Here is a 24,721-nt window from a genome sequence, read left to right on the forward strand (position 1 = left end):
GATTAAATCGAATTTAATTCAGAAACAAAATCCTAAAATACACTATTCATAGGTGGGACCCACGTGAACAGTACCAACAGGACCCACTTAGTTTCAACCCGGGCCTGGATGGGCCGGATTTGGGCTTTGAACGGGCTGGGTCGTACAGTACCGGGCTCGCACAGTCTCTGGGCTAGGGGCTAACGGGCTCTGGGAACTGGGCCGATCTACTGGGGCATAGCCCAGTAGTAGTTAAGCCAGCCAGGCCGGCTACTGGGCCAAGTCAGGCCTGCTGGCCAGGCCAAGCTTACGGCCCGAGGCCGTTTTGGGACGAGTGCGCGCGGGTGTGGCCCGACGGCGCACGCGCGCTGGCGCGTGGCAGGAGGAAGGGGATTTGGCGTCGGCGGCGAGTGGCTGCGGCAGCGCAGTGCCGGGAACCTCGACGGTGGCACGCTCTAGCCAGATTTTTGCAACGACGATAGCACGCCGGGCCTCTACACAGTGCGGCGGACTTGTCTGGGGGTCCGTCGACGACAGCTGGCCACGGATGCAGCGTCGGGCACCGGCCGGAGGGCAAAAATGGAGAGGCGTGACTCGGGCAGCACCTCCCCTGCATGGGGAGGTGATCTACCTGCAAGAAAATGGGGCCTAATGCCCCGTGCAGCATGGCTCGATGGCCGGCAGACACATGGAGTACCAACGCAAGCCGGCGGCGAGAAATTGCCGGTGACGGACTCAACCACAAGGCGGAGCACGGCTATGTGCACGGAATCACTACGGGGGCCACCTATATGCTAATTTTGCAGCTCTAGGAGGGCGAGGGGACTCACCAGAAAGGCGGATGGCGGTGGTCACGATGGCTGAAGCTAGGTCAAAGGACGATGGCGGAGCGGCTCGGCTTCTCTGCGCGGACGGCTCACGTACGGCCTCCGGCGATCAGGCGGTGGCACGGGGACAGCGTCTGATCGCCCGGTCCTCCTGGACAACACGTCGGTGGCATGTCATCGGTGGTGAGTGGTGGTGGCGTGAAATGGAGGCGGCGGTGGTGAGTCTGGTGAAAGGGGGCAAACAGGGGTGCGACCATGCTATTTATTAGCGAGAGAGAGAGGACGGTGCGGCAAGAGGGGCACGGGAACGTGGCGCATCGTACTGTCCTTGGCGAGCAGCAGAGTGCGGCGCGAAGATGGTAGCGTGGCGGTGACATGGCGGCTCTGGTCCACGACCGGGCGACGCGCGGCAAAGGGCTACCAGCGCGCGCATACGGTGGCGCAATCGCCGAGCATGGGGTGGAAGGGGCCGAGAGAGGGGGGATGAGAGAGGAGAGTGAGCAGCGGCCGGTGAGCTGGCGCGTCGTGCTGGCGAAAAGAGAAGGGGGAGGAAGGAGACGCGCAGGCGGCGGCGATGGCTGACGTGTGGCACGAGGGGACGATTCAGGCAACGTTTTCCAGCGCGAGCGTGCAGCAACTGGCCGAGGCCGAGAGGATAGTGAGTGGGCCGTGGCGATGTGCTTGCGGCCCAGCGCGGGGGGGGAGGTAAAGGTTAAATGGGTCGAGAAGTTGGGTTGCGCAAGGGAAAAGAAAGAGAAGTCGGCCCACTTGGAATTTGAAGGAGAAAAGAAAGAGAGAATTAGTTGGAATCTTTGGGATAATCCAATTTGGAATATTGAATTTGGATTAAGATCAAGTTCCTTTGAAATATTTGGACTTGATCTAGAGACCTTGAAGATGGTTTGAATCCATAAATTTGAATTCAAAATAGATTTGAGCTGAGCAGAGACTAAGAGTAAGATTGAAATTGAGAAACATTCAATTTCGATCCTCCTTACAAGGATCCATAGAAACCTCCAGCAACACATATAAACTAACTCGATGCAGCGACTAAATTGGAACTCCTTCTATTACATTTTTAGAACATCTACTCAACTCAACAAGTTCAACAGATATGAGTGTGCATATACTGACACATACACACATCCACGTACTCATCTTAGCCAACTTATCTAATCCTAAAAAGTTTTAATTTGGGGCTAACTTTGTAATCAACCACATACCTGACTCAGGATGTTACAGAACCAAGGCAAGCATCTCCTCATAGAGCCTGCCACATGGGCAGCACTCCTCCGGAAGCCTGTCTCACCGACAGCGCTCTGACTCCCTAGGCATTCCCGAAGGAACCCTGATTTGCCTCAGCTCTAACCCCAACTCAGGAATTAACCCTATCACCCGACCATAACCCACACAACACCAACACCAAGTTTTACACTTTTGAAAAGCTAGATATGAAGTAACAATAAAGATTACCATTCCTAAGTATACTTAGTACAAGATACTCGTCTAGGCATAAGTACTTTAGCTACGGCGAGATCCTAGGTTTTCCAAGATTAAGCATACAGGATAATGCAAATGGCTGGCTAAGATTACATTAGGTTATAAATATATCAACATTTTAAAATATGCCAACTAATAACACTTCATGCATTATATCGGAGTGAAACGACTGCTACGGGTTGTGTTGATAAAACTGGGTTCAATATGGTCAAAGGAAAACGGATTGAGACTTGTCTTTATTGAAGTCCTCGAGGAGGTCTTGCTCAAATTCCTGGGTTCCTGGCACCCGCTCCTCCTCCTCCTCAACGAACTCTCCAGCTTCTAGACACGACAAACAATAGAGCAATACACAAATAAATACAAAAAGTATAATTAAATTTGGAATAAATAAGAAACTGGTATAAATAGATATAGCTTGAATTTAGAGGAATATTGGTGGAAAAATCATCGAAATCGGAGTTGAAATGGAGGATTTATAGGCTTTGGAAGTTAATCGGTGGAATAAAAGGAAAAAGGGGAATATTCTCGAAATATTCTACTGAATTTCGGTTTTCTGGAAAAGATGAAAGAGTACTATGCACGGTGGGTTGTATATGGCATTGGGCTTGGCTAGTTGGCCTTCTGGGCCGAAGCGGCCAACGACGGTCTGGCGGGGGCGAACGACCGGCAGACGGCGTTAAGGCACCGGGCCCACCTGTCGTGTTAAGGCAGAGAGAGAGGGGTGACGGGGGAGACGGCAGGGAGATGTTGGCTCGGAGGGGTGTCATGGGACAGCGGCAGGGAGACTCCCACAGCGGAGCACCGCCGGAAAGCTTGCCGGAAGACCTTTCCGGCCACCGTTCTTGACGGCGAAAGTACCGAAAGAGAGAGGGAGGTGTGGGGAATCCATTTTTGTGATGAACCAAGCGAGGGGAGGGATAGGATGGCCTGGTGTCTAGTGGCTATAGCGGCGGCTTGGGGAGCTCGGCGTGGAGCTCGGTGAGGAATGGCGAGGCGGAGAGGGGTGTATGGGAGGGTGGTGGTGCTCGATGCAGTGCTCGACGGCCAAGAATGGTAGCGGTTGGGGCTTGGTCGAGGGAGATCGACTGTGGGGGGTGAGCTCAGCTCAGTGGTGAAGGGAGAGAGCGGTGGGAGTGGAGGAGGGAGAGAAGCTTGCCTCAAGAGCTTGGGTTGCCGTGATGAAGAGAAATGGAGTTTGGGCGTGGCTTTTTATAGGCGGGGAAGGGGCGGGAGTTCGCCGGTGAGAGGATGGCGGCGGGGATGGCTCGGCGTGCTTTGGTACAAGCGGCGTAAATGCGGTCGTAGCTGAGCGGCTCGGCTCCAGCTACTCCGTATGCGCATGCACGGATGTGTTTGTGCGGAGGGAGAACGGGTCGGGGCAAGCAGAGGACACAACGTCGTCTGGTGGTGTCCGGCGGCCGGGTTTCTCACGTGTGGTCGTCGCTGGTACAATGAGATGTGACGAGTTAGAGCAGAGGGGGAAGGAGGGATGGCACGGCGGTATGGCGTGTGCATCGAGCAGGCAGAGGGTGGGGTCATGTGTGTACGCGGTCGTACGAGCTCTTCTCACGCGCGCGTACTGCGTGAGCGCGGTTGCCGCGAGGAAGAAGAAGAGGGGAGGCGCGCGAGCGGGCCAAGCTAGAGCTGCGCCGGGAAGGAAGGGAGAGGGGGAGATGGGGCGGAGGGGGAAGAAGTGGAGCGGCCCAGGGAAGGAAAACGGTCGGGCCGGGCGGGCTGGCCGGGTGAGGAAAGGGGAGAAGAGAAGATGGGCCGGAGGGAAAAGAAAATATAGTTGGGCCCTAGGGAAGGGGGAGGTTTTGAGATTTTTTGAATTTTTGGAAAATATTTGAGATGGTTTTGAAATGATTTGAAGGATTTTGTTTGAATTTTGATTTGGCCAAAATTTGGGATGTTACATGCTAGCTCATCAGGCCACAGCCCATAGGCCAGCCCAATTGGCCACCTCACACCATCACACAAGGACACGCTCGGCCTCTCGTCTCCCCATGTGGCCTTCCCGATGCCCTCACGCTCGGCCTCCATGCTGCCACCCCCTAGCCGCCCAGCCTCCCTAACGATTGGCCGCGCTGCCCGACCTTCTTATAAGGGGGGTAGACTTCTTAGCCAACCTTGTAGTTCTGGAATCCAGTGGAATTGATGTTATTTTGGGTATGGACTAGCTAGCGAAATACAAGGGAATCATAGACTGCGCCAGAAAGAGCAGTTCAACTGACCAACAGAGAAGGCACGCAGATCGAGTTTGTTGCAACTATACCCTCAGCAGAGGAATGCTCACTAAATCAAATGAAGGGTATTCCTGTAGAAGATATTAGTGTGGTGAACGAGTTCCCGGATGTTTTTCCCGATAATCTTCCAGGTATGCCGCCAGATCGTGAAATAGAATTTGTTATTGAGTTAGTACCAAGAACTGCACCTATATATAAGAGACCTTATAGAATGGATGCCAATCAGCTGGCTGAGCTCAAGGAGCAAATCCAAGAGCTGTTAGACAAAGGGTTTATCCGCCCCAGTTCTTCGCCCTGGGGAGCCCCAGTCATCTTTGTACCAAAGAATGACGGAACGCAAAGGATGTGCATAGACTATCGGGCTCTCAATGAAGTAACTATCAAGAACAAATATCCACTGCCTCACATTGATGGTCTGTTTGATCAATTGAAAGGAGCGTGTATTTTCTCTAAGATTGATCTTCGGTCCGGATACCACCAATTGAAGATTCGCGCTTCAAATATTCCAAAGACCGCGTTCATTACCCGATATGGCCTTTATGAGTTAATGGTAATGTCTTTTAGCTTGACAAATGCACCAGCATATTTCATGTACCTATTGAATAAGGTCTTCATGGAGTTTCTGGACAAGTTCGTCGTGGTGTTTATTGATGATATCCTAGTCTTCTCCAAGAACGAGGAAGAACACAAGGAATGCTTAAGGATGGTATTACAGAAACTTAGAGAGAACCAGCTATATGCCAAATTGAGTAAGTGTGAGTTTTGGTTAACAGAAGTACCTTTCCTTGGTCATATTATTTCATCAGGAGGTGTATCCGTGGATCCATCCAAAGTGAGGGATGTTCTAAACTGGAAAACCCCCAGAACTTTTCGGAGATCCGCAGTTTCTTGGGTTTAACAGGGTATTACCGCCGGTTTATAGAAGGTTTTTCCAAGATAGCGAAACCAATGATAAAACTACTAGAAAAAGGAGCATAATTCAAATGGACAGCCGCTCGAGAAGCCAATTTCAACGAGTTGAAGAAAAAGTTAACCACCGCGCTGGTTCTTATTATGCCAGATACCCAGAAGCCATTCTCTATGTATTGTGATGCGTCTCGACAAGGGTTGGGATGTGTGCTTATGCAAGAAGGTCATGTGGTAGCATATGCATCCAGGCAGTTGAGGAAACATGAGAAAAATTATCTGACCCATGATTTGGAGTTAGCTGCAGTGGTTCATGCCCTTAAGATTTGGAGGCACTACCTCGTTGGCAACCGATGTGAAATATATACGGATCATAAAAGCCTAAAGTATATTTTCACCCAACCGGATATTAATCTTCGGCAACGTCGATGGTTGGAATTAATCAAAGATTATGATGTGAGAATACATTACCACCCTGGGAAAGCGAATGTTGTAGCAGATGCTCTGAGTAGGAAGGGCTATTGCAATATGGCTATGTTGCAAAGAAGTCAGCCGGAATTATGCAAGGAGTTTGAAAGGTTGAATTTGGGTTTTGTTGCTAACATGGATGCAACGGTAATAGAAATGAAGTCACAATTGGAAGAAGACATCCGAAAAGGACAGTGGGAAGATGAGAAAATATAGGAGATCAAAGAACTCATGAAAATAAATAAAGCACTGGGATTCTCGGGAGATGGTCAAGGAACAGTATGGTTTGAGAAAAGAATCTGTGTGCCCAACCAGAAAGCTTTAAGGGATTTGATCTTGTAAGAAGCACATGATTCTGCATATTCCATCCATCCCGGAAGCACCAAGATATATCTGGATCTGAAAGAGTATTATTGGTGGCATGGTATGAAAAGAGATATTGCAGAATATGTGGCTTTGTATGACATCTGTCAGAGAGTAAAGGCAGAACATCAAAGGCCAGCAGGATTATTGCAACCCTTGAAAGTTCCGGAGTGGAGGTGGGAAGAAATCGGTATGGATTTCATTTTCGGGTTACCCCGTACTCAAGCAGGCTACGATTCTATTTGGGTAGTGGTGAATCGCTTAACGAAAGTTGCGCATTTTATCCCAGTCAAGACAACATATTCAAGTGCAAAACTTGCCGAGCTGTATATATCAAAGATTGTGTGCCTACATGGTGTACCCAAAAAGATCGTGTCAGACAGAGGTACTCAATTTACCTCTCGCTTCTAGTAGAAGCTACATGAATCCTTGGACACTAAACTGAACTTCAGTTCTACATATCACCCCCAAACCGATGGGCAAACAGAGAGGACCAACCAAGTGTTGGAAGATATGTTAAAAGCCTACACCTTGAAGTACAAGCAGAGTTGGGATAAAAGCTTATCATATGCAGAGTTTTCTTACAATAACAGCTACCAAGACAGTCTCAAAATGTCTCCATTTGAAGCTTTGTATGGTAGAAAGTGCAGAACTCCGTTGTATTGGAATGAAACTGGAGAAAGCCAAGTGTTTGGACCAGAAGTTCTTAGAAGAGCAGAAGAGCAGGTTCAGACCATACAGGAAAACTTGAGGACTGCACAGTCCCGACAAAAGAGTTATGCGGATAATCGGCAGAGAGAATTGACCTTTGAAGTGGGAGATATGGTGTATTTGAAAGTCTCACCTATCAGAGGTCTCCGCAGGTTTAAAGTTAAAGGGAAATTGGCACCCAGGTATATTGGACCATTCAAGATAGTTGCTAGACGTGGAGAGGTAGCATATCAGCTGGAACTACCATCTGCATTGGCTGACATGCATGACGTATTTCATATATCTCAATTAAAGAAATGTTTAAGAGTGCCAGAGGAACAGTTGTCCCTAGAAGAAGTGGACCCAAAAGAAGATCTGACGTACGCAGAATATCCTATCAGAATTCTGGACACTGCCGGACGCCGTTTCCAGCATGACCGAAGCACCGCTGGCCTTCTTCTCCGTCGCCGGCCGTCTCCGGAGCTCCTCTGCCGCCGTCGAGCCCGCAGTGAGACTCCCCTTTCCCCCCTTTCTCTCCTGCGCCACTCGCCATTGAATTCCGTGGCTCGATACGCCATTTGGCGCATCGCCGGTGAGCTCAACGCCGCCCCTGCCGCTGCCGGCCGCCGCCCACCCCCCCCCCCCCCAGTTGAAAGCCGCCGGCACTGCCCCTTTTAAAGCTCAACTGTCGGATCTCCGACCAACGGCCCGGATTAGACCGGCCGGTATCTTACCCCTTCGGTCCACCATGGACCGATGGACCGATGCTCTTTCAGTGGTCCACAAGCCCCGTAGACCATTTCCAGGTCTTTTTCATTTGAGAAATAAATCTGGTTTCATTTTATGACGTTGTCGGTGTATCAGGAACCGGGGGCCCCTGAGTCCCGAGGCCAGGCCAGCCGTCCGCCACGTGTCACCATCCCGTGAGGTCCCTCCTGCGAGATGAGGAAAATCTAAGTTCCGGGAGAAGGTGCTCGGGGTCACAGCCTCTGGTCCCCGAGCACCCCAGTTCCCCGATGACCCGCAGAGTCCAAGTATCGGGAAGAAAGTGCTCGGGGAGGTGCCCGGTCAGCCCCGAGCACCCTAGTCCCCCGACAATCAGAAGAGCTAAGTTCCGGGAGAAAGCGCTCGGGGGGGCTGCGTGCGGCAGCCCCCGAACGCCCGGTTCCCCGAGGGTCAGTGCAAAAATGCTCGGGAGAGAGTGCTTGGGGTTGCACGTGGCAGCCCCCGAGCACTCGGTTCCCCGAAGGTTCGTGCGAGAGTGCTCGGGAGAGAGTGCTCGGGGAGGTAAACAGTGCCCCCGAGCACCCGGTACCCCAAGGGCAAGGGTAGGCATTCTCGGGAGAGGGTGCTCGAGGAGGTGAACAGTACCCCCGAGCACTCGGTGCCCCGACGACCCAGAAGGGCCCCTGAGGGGCCCGTCGATGAGGTGTCAACCAGTCAGAGGTCCGAGGCCGCATTTAATGGGCGTGCGCGGCCTGACATCCCCAACTGCTCCCGCCGCAGTGTCAGTCCCTGCTATGCTTTGGCAGAGAGGCGTGGGGCCATTAATTGCACGGGTCCCGTCCCGTATCATCCGGTGTGTCTCGGGATAACATCGCCAGGATCAAGGCGTTCCGCCTGCCGCCCTGTCGTGGCAGAGGAACAAGACAGGGCAGGCGCGCCGGGTGCCTCTGTGGCTGCTCGGTGGGCCCTCTCAACGGCGCCCGTTGCCAGGGCGCCCACAGTGACAAGTGACCGGACGCGTGCCGTATTTTTTCCACCGCCCCAATCACTTCGCCCAGAGGAAATGATGACACCTTTCTCAGTCGTGGCATCTTGGAACTTGTGCCCCTTCCTTCCCGTTCGGGGTGTGTCGCGGCCGGCGAGTGCATAAAAGGATCGGCATACAGAGAGAAGAAAACAAGGAAAGACAAGCCCAAGCAGTCGACCGTGCCACACTCAGACGAAAAAGACGAACCCCACAACGAACCAAGCCAACAGACGAAAACATTGCAAGCAAGCCTAAGCAGAGCTCCTGCTGAAGAACAAGGAGCCTCAAGCTCTTAGTTAGACACTATATTCTTGTAACCAGATATATCTCTGAGGGATCCCCCTCAGGATAAGTTATTGCATCCATACAGGAGTAGGGGTATTACGCCCCCGTGCGGCCCGAACCTGTCTAAACTCCGGTGCATTTACTTCCCTTTGCACTAGGTCGATCATCCCCCACCACCGGCCGTTGCATTTACTTCCACTTCCATTTATTTCTCCGACGAACTTATTCAGGATCACCCCCCCCCGGCCGAATCTCTAAAAAGGGGTCTCTCGGGATCCCTGCGACAGGAGTTAATCCTCCGACAGACGTCATAAATCTAATTTCCAGTATAAAAACAATTCGGATTTTCTTTGATAATAAGTAAAATTTGCAGAAACACCCCTGGAACTTCAAACTGATTTAAATGAAAAAATATTCAACTATAAAGATGTAGATATCATTGGGCGATACAATTTTCATAAAGATTATCTCCATCTAAGATCATATTAAAAAGATATGAATTTTTCATTGAATATCATCTGTGGAACATAGAACATATCTACACGCGGAATGTCGACAGGCCTCCAGACTCACTGCTCGTGTGCCGACAGGTCTCTAAAGCCACTTCCACATGGCCCTTGTCGGCACTCTAGAAGCCGACAGATACTTATTTTTGGCGGATACTTATTCTTACAATTTTATGAATTCAGCTATTATTTTTATAATTTTTTAATAAAATAGTATTATTAAAAAAAATACCTCAGTCGGCATTGGGGCCTCCCCCACCTCCCTCGGGCGCAGCTCCTCTCTCTTAGTTGATCTGTTGGGAAATGCTAGTATGGCATGCATGCATCAGCATCGCTCCCCTCCAATGCAATCGATGCAATGGATCGACCGGTGAATTAATAGCATGCGTGCCAGAGCCCAGAGGTAGGAGGCAAGCAGAAGCAGGTAATGGTCAAGCTGCTGCAACTACTCGGAATTGAATGGCAATGGCGATCGATGGTGATGACTAATGGCCTCCTGAGCCTGGGATGATGTTTATGTGGTTGAATTGAATTGGGTTTATGGTGCAGTCGCTCAGGGTGGTGCATGGCTGCACGTGCCTCGCCAGGGCACTACAGCTCAGTACTCTCTACACCGCTACAGCACAAACAATAGTTTCTCTCCATTCCATTCGTGCTACCTGTCCTCGTTGCGGTGCAGCTGAAAGCAAGACTGCAGGAGCGGAAATTAAGCTGCTACTAGCTCGTAGCAACGCAAGCAATTAATTTCTCCAAATTAAGTTTACCATCCAAGGAATGAAGGAAACCTGCTCCTGGATTGAAAGGACTGTATGGTGAAGAATGGAGTAAAACTTCTCAAAAAGGTTGAAAGATAATTTTACTGCATTCAGTTTACAAAATCACTAGCTAAGTACCAGTACTAGAAATTTATATTTAGAAAGATGGACATATATATATATATATATATATATATATATATATATATATATATATGGGGTTGCAACATTACTGGTGGGAGCGATGGGAGTGCAATTACGAACCACCTACAAATTTCAGCACACCGTCTCCTTGCTATTTATCCCCTTGCTTCCCTTGTCTGTTTCTTATAGAATTCTCTTCTCTACGGATGCGAGTGCAGCTCGAACTAGTACAGATTACTATAGCATATTCGCTATGTTTCTTTTTATATGGCATATTACGATTTAAAAAGTCAAACTTTGTAAATTTTAATCAATAATTAATTAAATTATGTGCATGCTTAAGTATACAATAAGTTGCATCGATATTGACTTTGTAGCAATTGAGAATATATTGTAAGAGAAAATCAATGGTCAAAATATATTTTTGAAGACTTTTTAAAATCTTAATATGCCATGTAAAAGTAAACAAATAGAGTACTATTTTTCTTCTCAACACATCGCAACACATGACTGCAAACTGGCCTTAGTGTCCGATGGCAAAGAAAGCAAAGCAAACAGACGTCGATTCGGTGGCATTATCATTTCTTGTTCTATTCCATCTACCCTCGCTGCTCCTTCAATACTACTACTATGGCCTATGACCAGACTAAAAAATGCCACACTCCATAGGCATTTGGATAGTAGCTCGCAATTATAACAATTGACCCAAATAATTTTTATTTTCTAATGAAAAATAGTTGAGCATTTGTGACCAGCCCAATAAAATTAGCCATCCAGACTGGTTTTGGCAGCCTTTTTTTTGGCCGAAAGGAACCTAGCTTATCCCTTGCCCTAGCCCGCAAATGCTCGGGTCCAGTGCTTCTCCTGTATTCATAGTTACTATGATAGTATGACGGGGCATGGCAACCCACTAGCTCTGTACCTTTCTATAGTCTACTGTGCATAGTGGGGCGGCCACGTACGAGCAAAAGGAACACCAAAACTGTTAAAAACACCATGTGATCAATTATCAATAATCATGTCTATTGAAAAGAGGTGTCTTCCTAATAAACATGTCATTTTATTATATCCATTCAACTTGTATAAATATGTAAACACTCTATGAATCAATATAAGAGTTTCATTCTTTCTACTCTATTCTTTGAGTTCATTTGCTACTCTATTGTCTCTCTCAATTACTATCTACACTACAACACGTTATCAGTCACTATGGCTCTCGTCGCTAATCGGCCACTCCACCGAAGGAAACATGCTCTTCACTGAGTGATTGCAACTACAAGCACAGAGGCACGAAGGCCTCTCCCAAACGAAGCCTCAAAACGCCAGAGGCACAAAGACCTCTCCACAACAGGGCGCGAAGGCCTGAACAGAGAAGAAGAAGCACTACAGGGTCATCATCCTTTGTCTTCTTCCTCCACGGCGTCACAAACGCACCATCTTCATCGCTGAAGTCATCTTCTGCATCGCGTACCTCGCCGTCATCATGGGTCCGTGCCTCCAGCCGCCGCCGCTCCGCCTTTAGACCCCGCCTCCCTCGACGGCGAACACCGCAACAGAAGAACAGACCAACCGAAATCTCGGTAAGCATTACCATGGCATCTAGAATTTTGGATAGCGCACTTACCTCTGCCATTACCACCCGAATGACGGCAGCGTTAGCCGAGTCAATCTGGCATCTCCTGTCCTCATGTAAATCAGCTGGCAAGGCCGATTGGTACATAGATCCGCCGGCTACTCATAGCGCAGACCGCCTCTTCAAGGTGGCGGTGGCACTGCCGCACGGCCTCATGCCCTACAACCGGTGGGGCACGGCGCAATAAGCCCGGTGGACATGTGCAACCGCCCTCATGACGGCCGGCCGCACCGCCAACCGGAGGCTCCAACCAAGGCGACGCCTCTCCGCCCTTCGGCGGCGCTCAGCCGAAGGTGATGGCGGTGCCACTCCTCTTCTCAATCGGCGAAGCCCTCCTCTGAGCGGGGCCATTCACCTCCCCGCCGTGGCTCCTTAGCCCTTAGACCGAGATCTGCCAACCACAGCGATTTCCCGAGCCAGCGCACGCTCTCCGACGGCTGGCCCTCCGGCGGCCACAGGGCCCTAGGCGACGGTTGGCCATCGGTCGGCGCACGCCCCATTGCTCGCATCAGCCAAGCGGCAGGCAGCGACGTCCAGCCAGCCCGGCCACAGCGATCGTGCAGCGGTTACGTCCCTTCGGGGGCGCATGGCGCCCATCCGTGCCTAACCCCGGCCAGATTCGGCGGTAGCCAGCCCGAACAGCGGCAGCCCGCACCAGCCCAGCGGCAGGTAGCAGCGCCTGGCCACAGCGACCGGCTAGCCATGAAATGGCTGCCGCACCTAGCATGCCGAGCCGAAAACGGCGGAGGCACGGCGGCTCTGGGAAGTTGAGGGTGGGAAAACCTAACTGCCTACCTCCAGCCCTTTTATTAGATGCAATCCACATGGGCCGAATGGGCTAAAAGGCCAACCAGGCCTCAGTCCATGTTGTTTCAGCCCATTCGACCGGCTGCCCGAGGCCTATGCTCATTTTGCAGAAAACCCCCTGGGTTTCTGGCATATTGCAAGATGGTCCAAACGAATAGTACTCTACGCCTAGTACTTTTCAGTTAAGGCCCTCGGTGTTTTCAGTAATTGCACATTGTGTTATTTACTGATATAAAATTATATTCCAGACCCTATTTTTCTGGAATATTGTGCATGTTCAATGTGTTTGCTTCATGCAAGTCCTATAACATGCAATTAAGTTTATAATTTTTGCAATTGAGATTCACTTTCTTGCAAGATTATACATTAATTCACCTTAATTAGGCCCAAAATGCTTTTATGCACGATAGTGCTTAATTCAAGCTGAATTAATATGCAAATTTTTAGGTGATTACCTCTTCCACTTGATATAACACAATGTTACAAACCTTTGCATATTGGCCATACACTAGGTAGTACTCTAATACTACTGCGAGATCTACACTATATCTAACACATAGTGATTATCCTTAAAGTGGGTACCCAATGTCAAATTTGGAACAAAGGTCTACACCTTTTCAGGTGATTACCTTAATTCATATCTCAGGTGATTACCTAAGTACTACTATGGGATCTACACTATGTTTAGCACACAGTGACTATCCTCAACGTGCGTACCCAATTTGAATATAAATTAAATAAAGGTCTACACCATTTTGGTGATTACCTTTAAAGTGTTAACACAAGATTTACATAACACAAGGTAATAGGAACATAGGCATCTACTGACAAATATCAGATTATACCTCCTACTACTATGAGATATATACCACATCTGGTGATTATCTTCAACATGTTAGCTACATAATTTGATGTCTACACTATATAATTCAAGTTTCAACTTGACTTTACAAATTTTGCATTATTATTAAAACATTACCGTAATGATTTTTAATTTACCTATTGTAAATTAATCAAATCTATGGTCAAAATTCATGTACGATACAAAGATCGGCAAAGAGTTCGATGAACTCACACTCAATGGTGACAATTATCCAACATGGACAATGGACGTCAAGATTAGTCTTGTGTCCCACGGAATAATAGCGGCACTACTACCTCCCCAAGAGGGAGAACCACCGCTACAAGATCATGTTATATATGGTGTATTATACATAAGGCATTATATCCATCTGGATCCCAAGTCTGAGTATCTGATGGAAAATCCGAGCACTTTGTGGCTAGCTCTTAAAAGCATATATGAACAACAGTCATTCTGCCGATGCAAGTCATGAATGAACACATGTCCGACTCCAAGATAAGTCCGTAGGAAATTACAATCATGTTGTTCATAAAATCTGCTCAAAATTACATTTTTGCAAAAAAAAGAACCTATAGATGCGGAAAAGATAGAGCCATTATGCTTCCCGCTGATAGAATCTTACAGTAACAATACGGTGCAAGATAATACCATATTTTATTCTGATTTAATATGTGTTACTTCAGGCCGAAAAGCATGATGAACTCCTTATGAGGAATCATCATTAGCGTCCAATCAACGCTCCTCCTTTACCTGAAATACATGCTAATGTTTGGAATAACAATAAGTTTGATGGCTCTATTAAATGTCATCTAAAGAACTTCAATGATAAACACAAATGCAACAAAAAGCAGACGCCACGTGCACTGAATTAGGGTCAAGACATTTCCAAACTTGACAAATCTAATGTTTGTCGTAAATGCGGATGCTACAAGCATTCCACTGAGAAATGTTGCACCTTCAGACATTTAATTGATCTGTATTTACAATCTGTGGGATATAACTGATCGGCTCAAGGGAAAAAATTTGAAACACACTTCAATCTTCAAACTGACTCCACCAAGAATGCTAGTTGTTCACAACAAGTTTTACAAGAATCAAGTAACAATCAGACTCTTTTGCAACTAGAAAATCCCATGAGCACAGAAAATATGTTTGTCGAATTTGCTTCGAACAACATGTTTGGAGACCCTACTAGTCTCGCAATTCCTTAGATACCATGTTATTTACGTCCCATTAAATGTTGCAATACAATGTTGTATCAACACTATAATACTACAATAAAATATATATGTACTCTATATATCTTAAAAGAATTTCATATCAAATTCTTCAATTCTATATATAGAATTCTACGGAAGTCAATCCAATGGAGGAAATGTGTGTTGTGGATAGTTACACCACAGATTCTATACTTAGGGAAACCAAAATATTTCCAAACTCTTACTAAGAGATAATAAAATGTTTTGACAATCGCTGGACGCGATGTAGTGATTATTGGCTTTGGTCGTGCCATAATTACTATCCCTATAGATATACAAGTCATAATCGTTAATACTCTATAGTATCTCGATTCAACCTGTACCTTATAAGTTATAGAGATATCCGTCAGAATGGTTTCTATATCAAAACCCACGAGAAATTTCTCCTCTTAATCAACGGATATGGTAAACTTTCCTATATACCATCTGGATTGTAGTATGCATACATTAAATCCCGTACCACATATTACGTACAAAATAATTTTTCTATCTTGATTATATCAAAACTTGGCATGATTGCCTTGGTCACTCTACCTTAGAGATGATGAGAAAAATTATTAACAATTCTATTAGTCACAATATTCCCAAAATCTTTAGATTTATGTGTACCGTATGTGTCACAGGAAATTAATTTTAAGGCCCTCTTACCTTAAAATTCATAATGTGCCACCCAATTTCTTGAACGCATTCAAGAACATACATGTGGCTCTATTTCAGCAATTTTATGGACCATTTAGGTACTATACAATGCTGATTGATGTATTTAAAAAATAGTCTCATATGTGTCATTTATACATAAGGCACCACACTTATGACAAACTAATTGCTCAAATTATCAAAATTAGAGTAAATAATCCTAGACGCAGGATCAAATCCATTCATATGGATAATGCCGTTCCTTGACGTGCATACAATTATTGTCTGATTTTGGACACTCTGCATTAACTACCATATGTACATATCCACAATGATCTAGCTGAAATCTCATCAAGAGAATCAAATCATTTTCCTGACCGATTAAAGAATTGTAATTGGCCAACATCTTGTTGGTGACATGCGGCTTTACACACCGCATCATTATACCAAATCCATCCAACTGCAATCATACGGCTCTCTCCATTGCAATTAATACGTGAAAATTTGGCCTCAGCCAAGTATTTTTCATCTATGAATCGGTTACGTTATGCACGTACCGATATCACCACAGTACAGCATACATCAAATGGCATTGGGGATCTATATAAGGTATAATTATCCGTCGATCATATAATACCTCAAGTTCCTCACATAGGACATATTCATTGCCTGTATGCTCATAACATTTTGAGGACAATTTCAGGCATTAGGGGGAGATTAATATCACAAAAAATACCAGGAAACATAAGAGAATGTCACACATGTTCACATTCAGTCCTCATATCCACGTATCTGAGATCTGAATTATTATTTAGACTATCTTGTATTTACAACATATTGCAAATCATCTGCCAGATGCGTTTACTCGTCATAAAGGTGTCATCAAATCCTACATTCCTGCTAAGAATGTGCCAGAAAGAATGGAGGCACCAAACAAAATCACTTAACTCACAAATCACAATAAGAGGGGGAGAAGTACGGTCACAAAGGATAAAGCTTCTTGCAAGCTACCGCGGAAACAGAGGAATCCCTCCTCCAAAACAGTAAATGCAAATCAACATCAAGTTGATAGACACCTTATGGATATTCACTATCCAAACACCTATGGATGTTCAATATCCAAATGCCCAGCACAAATATGTACAAAAATCCAGGCGCTGGGTCATGGAAACACCCTAACTTCATTGTTTTGGAAAATACACAGAGTTAAATGGGATAATATTTCCACAAACTATATTGATTCCATAGAATCAATCAATACCAAAGACTAGAAATTATCGACAAATAATTTCTCCTTGAAAATTGCAGAAGATCTTCAATTGGATCCAAGCCAAAGTCTATGGCCATGGCAGGGTGCCTCAAGCACTCGGACTGGACCAAATAGAAGGAAGCAATTGAGGTAGAATTGTACTTGCTCACAAAAGAGAGGTATTCATAAAAGTAATACCTACACCTCTAATGTCTTTCCTACGGAAGTAAAATGGATTTTTATTCTATAAGGTGGTGAAATAGCGAGGCTTATAGCACATGGGTTTACGCAGAGGTCTGGCATCAATTATGATGCTACATACCCCATGGTATGTGTGGAAATTATGTTCTCATATTCAATATCATTGACAGAACAAATGAATTGGATAGATTCGGATATATAAGTTCCCAATGGACTTCGCATTCTGAATCTAAATATAAATCGCAATATATATTATGTACAGCTTAAAGTCACTCTATTACTTCAAGCAGTTAAATTGATTGTGGTACAACTTACTAAATGAGTTCCTTCCACAGAAAGGTTACTCCAAACACAATGATTGCATATGTGTGTTCATAATAAAGTCTCAATTGGATTTTGTTTCATCTCCAAACTATACATGACAAAATATGTAATCATCTTAAAGATGGAATTTGAGATAAATAATTTGGGTAAAACCAAATTTTGCTTAAGTCTGCAACTTGAGCATATTCCTTCAGGAATATTTATCCATCAGTCACTAATATCCAAATGATATTAGATAATCATATCTATCAAAATACTTATGGTCATTCAATCCCTAAATATGAATCAAGATCCATTCATACATTGGATTGACAATGAAAAGATATTGAACCTAAAGTACTATATCTTAGTACCATCAAAGCGCTCATGTATCTTGCAAAACGTAACATGCCTGATATTGCATTTGCAGATAACTTGCTAGCTTAAATAACACAGCTCTAACAACGCCATTAGACGGGAGTCAAAGAAGATATCAATATATATCTTTATGGCACCAAAGATCTAAGTTTTTCTATCAGAAAATTAAGTTATGACCATAGTGGGATATTCTGACACTGGCTATATAACTGATCCCCATAACATCAGATCACAGACTGATATCATGGTGATATAGCTATCTCACAGGAGTCATCAAACAGATTCCAGTGGCTACTTCCACCTATCATTCTGAAACATCACATACATGTTTATGTCTTCGCAGAATGATCAACTACATAAAAAAGTCATGTGGTATTGGTTCCATTGAATTACTAACTATTATCTATGAAGATAATGTTGCATGTATTTCTCAAATGCAAACATGTTACATAAAGAGCAGTATCACCAAACATATTGCTCCTAAATTATTTTATCCTCATAATGGGAAGATAGAAATCTTGAAAACTAAATCATGTGATAATCTCACTGATTTATTTTTTAAGTTCTTACCAACTTCCACATTCCAAAATGTATTCATGGAATTGGTATGCGCAACTTCGAGATTTGCAAGGTTCCGGGGGAGTTGATATCTGAATGATAACCTGTTCATATTATATTGCACTCTTTTCCTTTATGAGTTTTTCCTATACGGTTTCTCATATAAGATTTTTAATGAGGCAATATCTACATAAGATTATATATCATATCTCTTATTTTTCCTTTCGGGATTTTTAAAAGAGATATCAAAGACATATCTATTGTTCTCTAAACTCGCTTATGAGTTTTTCCTTTTAAAGGTTTTCTCATATGAGTTTACAAAGAGACAATAATCAATATATGCTGTATCATTTTCTCCTTATTTTCCCACTGAGTTTTAAAGGACTTTTAACAGCATATCACTAATATTCCTCCTATTTTTTTAAGTGGTTTTCGGAGGTTTTTAATATGATCCATAGATCATAATTATTGTTATCTAAGCTCACCAAAATGAGTTTTTTCTATCAAGATTTCTCATATGAGCTTACAATGAGACAATGACCAATATGTGCCATATCATTTTCTCCTTATATTTTTTCATTGGCTTTTAAAGGAGTTTTAATAGCATATCAAAATACTATTTTCTCATCATATTTTTCCCACAGGGTTTTTAGAGGAGTTTCCAACAAGAAGTTAACAACTAGAATAATTGATCAAGGGGGAGTGTTAAGAATAAACACCATGTGATTAATTACCAATAATCATGTCTGTTGGGAAGAGGTGTCTTCCCAATAGACATATCCTTTCATTATATTCATTCAACTTGTATAAATATGTAAACACTCTATGAATCAATACAAGAGTTTCATTCTTTCTACTATATTTTTTGAGTTCATTTGCTACTCTATTGTCTCTCTCAATTACTATCTACACTACAACAAAAACAACAGCAGGGAGGAGGAAAGAAAAAGAAAAGGGGTTAGCCTAGCTCATCCGCTAGCCCACTAGTGCTCCTCCCGTAGATATCCCCTCCCAGGTTTGTCTCCCCATCTGTTCTCTTCGTTGCACCATCAGCCCCCACTTCTCTCTCTCGCACCCCTGCCCCTTACTATGCTACCCCCTCAGATCGACCAAGACGTTGATGTCCCCTTCTGGGTCGGCTTCCATATCTGTTGACTCAAAGTGCTATACCGGTCATGTACGGGCAGCGAAGCCACGGTGGAAGATCGAGTAGCCCCCACGACTGTGAGAGTTGTGGATCCAGCAAGGGCCATTTAGATCTGGAGCTACCAAGCACTTAGACACCGAATCTGACCATCGCAAGCTCGTGGAGGTCCAACGTGCCCGCCACACCGCTTTTGGTCACCACAGGACGCCTTAGCGGCACCACATGGATGTTACACTGCTATAGCGGACGCCATACACGCTCGTGTCGTGGCGAGCCTTGAATTTCCGCCATGGCGATATTGACTACTTCCTTCGGTTCGAAATAAGTGTCGTTTTGGGTATCAATATGATCTTTGAAATACAAATTTGAGTATTACTTTTTGTTGTAATATATTGATAAAACATAACAAAAATATACTATTATAAAAATACTTTTCGAGATATATCTACCCGTGTTATTTTTCAAGTATCCAAACTCAATACATAAAAAATAATTTACAGCTAAAATTTTAAATAGCGGACTGCATGCACACAAACGACACTTATTTTAGACTAGAAGTAGTATTTATTTAAAATATATTTATAAAATATAGTAAAAATATATTATTACGAAAGTATTTTTTAAGACAAATTTACTCATATTATTTTTAAACATCTAAGCTCAATATATAAAAAATAATTTATAACTAAAATGTAGAACGATTGACCGCACCCAACCAAAACTTATGACTGATTAAATTGTTCTAACGAAGGGGCCACCGGCAAGGCTATGACGTCTAGTAGTACTATGTGGGTTGTCCTTGTTCTTTGGTGTAGAGTTATTACGCCGTTGGCTGAGTGTGGCAGGGGAATAAATACGTGGGCGAGACAACCAACTCCTCTGCACTGCACCAGTGGTTGCTTGTTTGTTTCTTAGGAGGCGAGGCTGCATCTGCACACATCACTAGTGGAGTAGTGGTAGCCAGTACGCACCTCCAGGCTCCAGCTACTTCTTCATCAACAACCTATCAGCAACTTGTGCGTACTCCAGTAGATCCAAGAGAGTAGCTAGCTACAGAGATCAGGGAGGGGATCGGGGTGGGTCAGTGTAGGCGCTCCGCAGAGGAGGAGGAGGAGGAGGAGGAAGAAGACGACGACCGGGGAGGATCAAGCTCCGGTCGTGGTTGGAGGATGCTTGGAGGTCGGCCGGTGTTCGTTCTGTTCGGCTCCTCCATCGTGCAGTACAGCTTCAGCAACGGCGGATGGGGCGCCGCCCTCGCCGACATCTACGCCCGCAAGGTGCACATCAGTCCACTCCTAAACCCTATATATCCTGCTGGATATGCTTTCAGATTTCTCAGCGAGAGAGATGAATGAATCAAAGAATTCCTCACTGCCAGTGAGGACTAGTCGAGTCTTGTCCATCTAGTATATATATATCCCACTCCTGTATACCCCAGTTACGTCACATTCCACATTTCCACTAGCTAGCTTGCCAAATTAATCACCCCCTCTTCTACAAGGAATCAAGGAAGTGAAAGGATCAACAAACATGTACCATTCCATTCACATCACCAGCTCGCCTTGATTGGCTGCATTCTCCATGTTTGTTACTGCAGCCTGTACAGTACATTTGCTGCCCCATAAATATCCATGCTGCTATGTGTTTTTAAGGATAAAATTCCATGAGTAAAAAAACAAAAAAAAATAGTTGAGTTTTGCATAAGCATGTGCTTAAAATGAGTTTTTTTACCACTTTGATGTCCAGGAATGGAAATCTGCTACCTTGCCTGCCATTCATTGTTTTGCTTCTTCCTTTCTTTTTTTCTCTTTCAGAAAGAAGCTTGCCATGATTTCTTTACAAATAGTGCTCACATGATTTTGAGCTGCAAGGAAATGAACAAACATCACGAGGTTATGCTACTTTGTGAAAACACATCATTGAAATATATAGTTTGCTGTGGTAATTTCGTGCTGTCTGTTGACTTGCTATAGTGGGTCTGAAGATTGAGAACATGTATGGATGTGTTGGAAAAAGTATCCAAATTATTCCAATATTTTACATCTATGGTGTCCATTTTTCTTTGAATATGACTCCAGTCCCTTTAGAATTAGTCAGTTTTCCAGAATCACCTGAGACCAGTTCAGCCCGTAAATAAACTCTATATTGGGCCATTTTCTAAGCTATGTATATTAGTTTCAATTGAATACATTTTTATTAAGCAGGATATTTTATTAAGACCGGGACATGACTGAATCATCAGCAATCGGTTGCAAAACAAAGTTCAGAATATTCTCCATCCAGAAATACTCAGTCTCAGCATCAGAGCCAAGGCTAAACTTTGCTATTTCATCTTTAAAATACTTATATTTGGAAAGACACATGAAAAATTTGAAAATAAAAGCTGGACAAGGAAAATATCTGTTAACAACTAGTTTCTGCCTGGAAAATTGGCGTGGGTCCTGGATGGTATACGCACGCTTGTTTGTGTGCTGCACATTTTGGAAAATATTATCTGTCATGAGATAATTAGACTTGCATATTGGCCTTATAGGGAACAGCTGATATATTTGGTGGTCCAACTATTTTTATAGAACAACCAAGAGCACCTTCAAAAGGAAGCAGAAGGAATGTCATATATTTGGTGGTCCAATTATATTTCACACTTTTCTTCAGTAGCTAAGGTTTGGGTTAATTGGTTGGTGCATTAGTCTTAATATGGTATCAGAATCAGATTTTCCTGATGTTGAGACCTAACTAGAGAAACTTTAAGATGAACGCAATCATTCACATCGTGGGTCAGTTTAAGCTTTTGGGTGAATTTTGTTGGTGCATGAAACTACCTGACAACAGTGTTACTTCACTAATGCATGTGTTTGTTGGCCACTCATTTAGGCTGATATCGTGCTTAGAGGGTATATCGGCTGGAACACAAGGCGGGCCCTTCAAGTCATGGACAAAGTGTTCCCTAAGGTATGGTCCTTTCCTGCTATCCCATGATCTCCTTAAGATCAGATTAAGTGATAGACAATTCAACTCGCTACTTGGACTTGTTGAGTGCATTATTATGCATCTCGTGAATTTACCCTTTATAAATTTTTGTTTATGTTTCTCCATTATAATTGTTCTATCTTGCAGAAATACATTCTCTACAAAAAGTTAAGTTGTTGCACTTAATTTTTTGAACTTCAGCAGTAGCATACCTTCAGTGTATCTTATGAATACAGTTTTGGTCCTGTTTGGTAGTGTGATAATTATTGTTTAAGCAATTGCCTCTTTTGCAATAATAGACTGCATTCTGAAAAGAGGAAATTGTCATAAATCCTTTCTTTATTTCAAGGAAGAAACTATGCCTATAATTTTGAACTTAACGTTCTGTATAAATTGCTGACCGCTTGAGTCTCTTTCTTGATCATACCAAAAATGATATTTGTTTTCTTAGTTTTTTTTGTTGGATAACCCGTTCTTAGCTATATATCTAACAAAGTGTACTCTATCAAGGACCAGTACTATGATATCATGATTGTAATTCTAGTATAATATGTGATGAGATTCAAAATTAGCAGTTTGTTGGCCAATTTTCATTGACTTTCTACCCTTCATTTATTTGCCTTAGGATTCACCAGTGCAGCCATCTTTGGTAATAGTTTACTTTGGTGGAAATGACTCCATTGCCGCTCACTCGTCTGGTCTTGGACCTCATGTGCCGATAGACGAGTACATAGACAACATGAGAAAGATTGCGGAACACCTGAAGGTAAAGTGCGAATACGTGTGAGATGTGCTTGAGAGTGAGTGTTTATGCACTTGTTTGACAGTTGCCTTTGTGTTCAGAGCCTGTCTGAGAAGATTCGTGTCATTTTCCTCAGCTGCCCGCCTCTGAACGAGGAGATGCTTCGTAAATCGACCAGGTGACAAAGGAAGGGATCTATCTTTACCAAGTTATTATATTATGTGTGCTGATCTATATAGTATGGAAGTAGTGTTGGATCTATATATGTTGCAATACATTAATTGCTGAGATGGCTGCCTTTGCTGCCCTGAAACATATGCAGCAGTAGTATACTGAGCGAGATCGTGCGGACGAACGAAACCTGCCGTTTGTACTCTGACGCCTGTGTATCTCTGTGCAAAGAGATGGACCTGAAGGTGGTGGATCTCTGGAATGCCATGCAGAAGAGGGAAGACTGGATGACAGCATGCTTTACGTGAGTGCATCTCTGTCTGCTTGTTTGTTTGTTTGTTGTTCTTTGTATACCTTACTTATATATATTGCTTGGTTCTTAATCCTTGGTAAAATGAAATGATTTGGGTTAATTTGCAGCGACGGCCTGCATTTATCTGAAGAGGGGAGCAAGATAGTGGTGGAAGAGATTCTCAAGGTGCTGAAGGAGGCAGACTGGGATCCATGCTTACACTGGACGGCGATGCCGACGGAGTTTGCGGAGGACTCACCCTACGATCTCGTCTCCTCCAGCGGCCAATCCACTGTCAACCCCTCCGAGTGGACCATCCACAGGAAGATACCATGGAACTGACTCATCCATCGATCGATCGATCGACCTCGTCTCCTCCTCCATGGCTGGCTGGCTGGCTATTCCTGCAGATGAATATGTCACCAATTATGAATGGATGAAAAATCAATCCTGGTCACCAAGAATAATGAGGAAAAATTCTGCTAATATTTCCATTGGTTTCAGTCTAGCTTTATTTGTCATCATGATACATACATACATTTGTGATTTGTGATTTGTGGCAGGCACGCTTTGTTCTTGGCTTTTCTTTCTGTAATGACTAATGATACACACTGGTGGCCACGCCGACGGCATACCAGCTCCATCCACTTGTTGGAAAAAAGAAGATCGTCTTGGTTTCTTCTCTACCCTAGCCGTCCCTCTCGAATGAAAAGAGAAGATTTATCCTAGTGTGTGTATGAACGTGTTCCCGTGTGAGTGTAGGGTGTGTGTGTAGTGTGCGTCTGGCTGCTGTACCCTCTAAAAAAATGAAAAGAGAAGATTTGAGCCCAGCCCAGCCCAGCCCGTTAATAGTGGTGGAGCAATAGGATAGCGAGAGAGCCCGTTAATAGTGAGTGGTTGGCCCAGCTCAACGACACGACAGCCACCCCCACCCAACGAGCTTTTTTTATTTTTATATTTTTTCAGTTAAAAATTTAAATAAATAGACTGATAGAACAAATTGCAAAGAATATTAGTGAATTTTACCAGATTTTTAAAAATTTATTTGAGCTCTAATAATTGTTAGAAGTTATAAAAGTAGTCCTTTTTTG

At 44.3% G+C, this 24,721-nt stretch overlaps 1 protein-coding gene across 2 annotated transcripts; it reads left to right on the forward strand.

Annotated features, from left to right (window-relative positions):
- The first annotated feature begins 20,326 nt into the window (after positions 1–20,326).
- On the forward strand, positions 20,327–24,273 carry LOC133887262 (GDSL esterase/lipase WDL1). 2 transcript variants are annotated; one of them, XM_062327204.1, is made up of 6 exons: positions 20,327–20,732; positions 22,330–22,407; positions 23,051–23,191; positions 23,269–23,345; positions 23,493–23,642; positions 23,759–24,273. In XM_062327204.1, the coding sequence occupies exons 1-6, from the start codon at positions 20,625–20,627 to the stop codon at positions 23,970–23,972; spliced, it is 768 nt and encodes a 255-aa protein (XP_062183188.1). In that variant the 5' UTR covers positions 20,327–20,624; the 3' UTR covers positions 23,973–24,273. The 2 variants fall into 2 exon arrangements, with proteins under 2 accessions (XP_062183188.1, XP_062183187.1); XM_062327203.1 differs by having other exon boundaries at positions 20,328–20,732; positions 23,490–23,642.
- Positions 24,274–24,721: the final 448 nt, after the last annotated feature.

The sequence above is a fragment of the Phragmites australis genome, chromosome 12, assembly GCF_958298935.1.
Source record: "Phragmites australis chromosome 12, lpPhrAust1.1, whole genome shotgun sequence".
NCBI classification, from domain to species: domain Eukaryota; kingdom Viridiplantae; phylum Streptophyta; class Magnoliopsida; order Poales; family Poaceae; genus Phragmites; species Phragmites australis.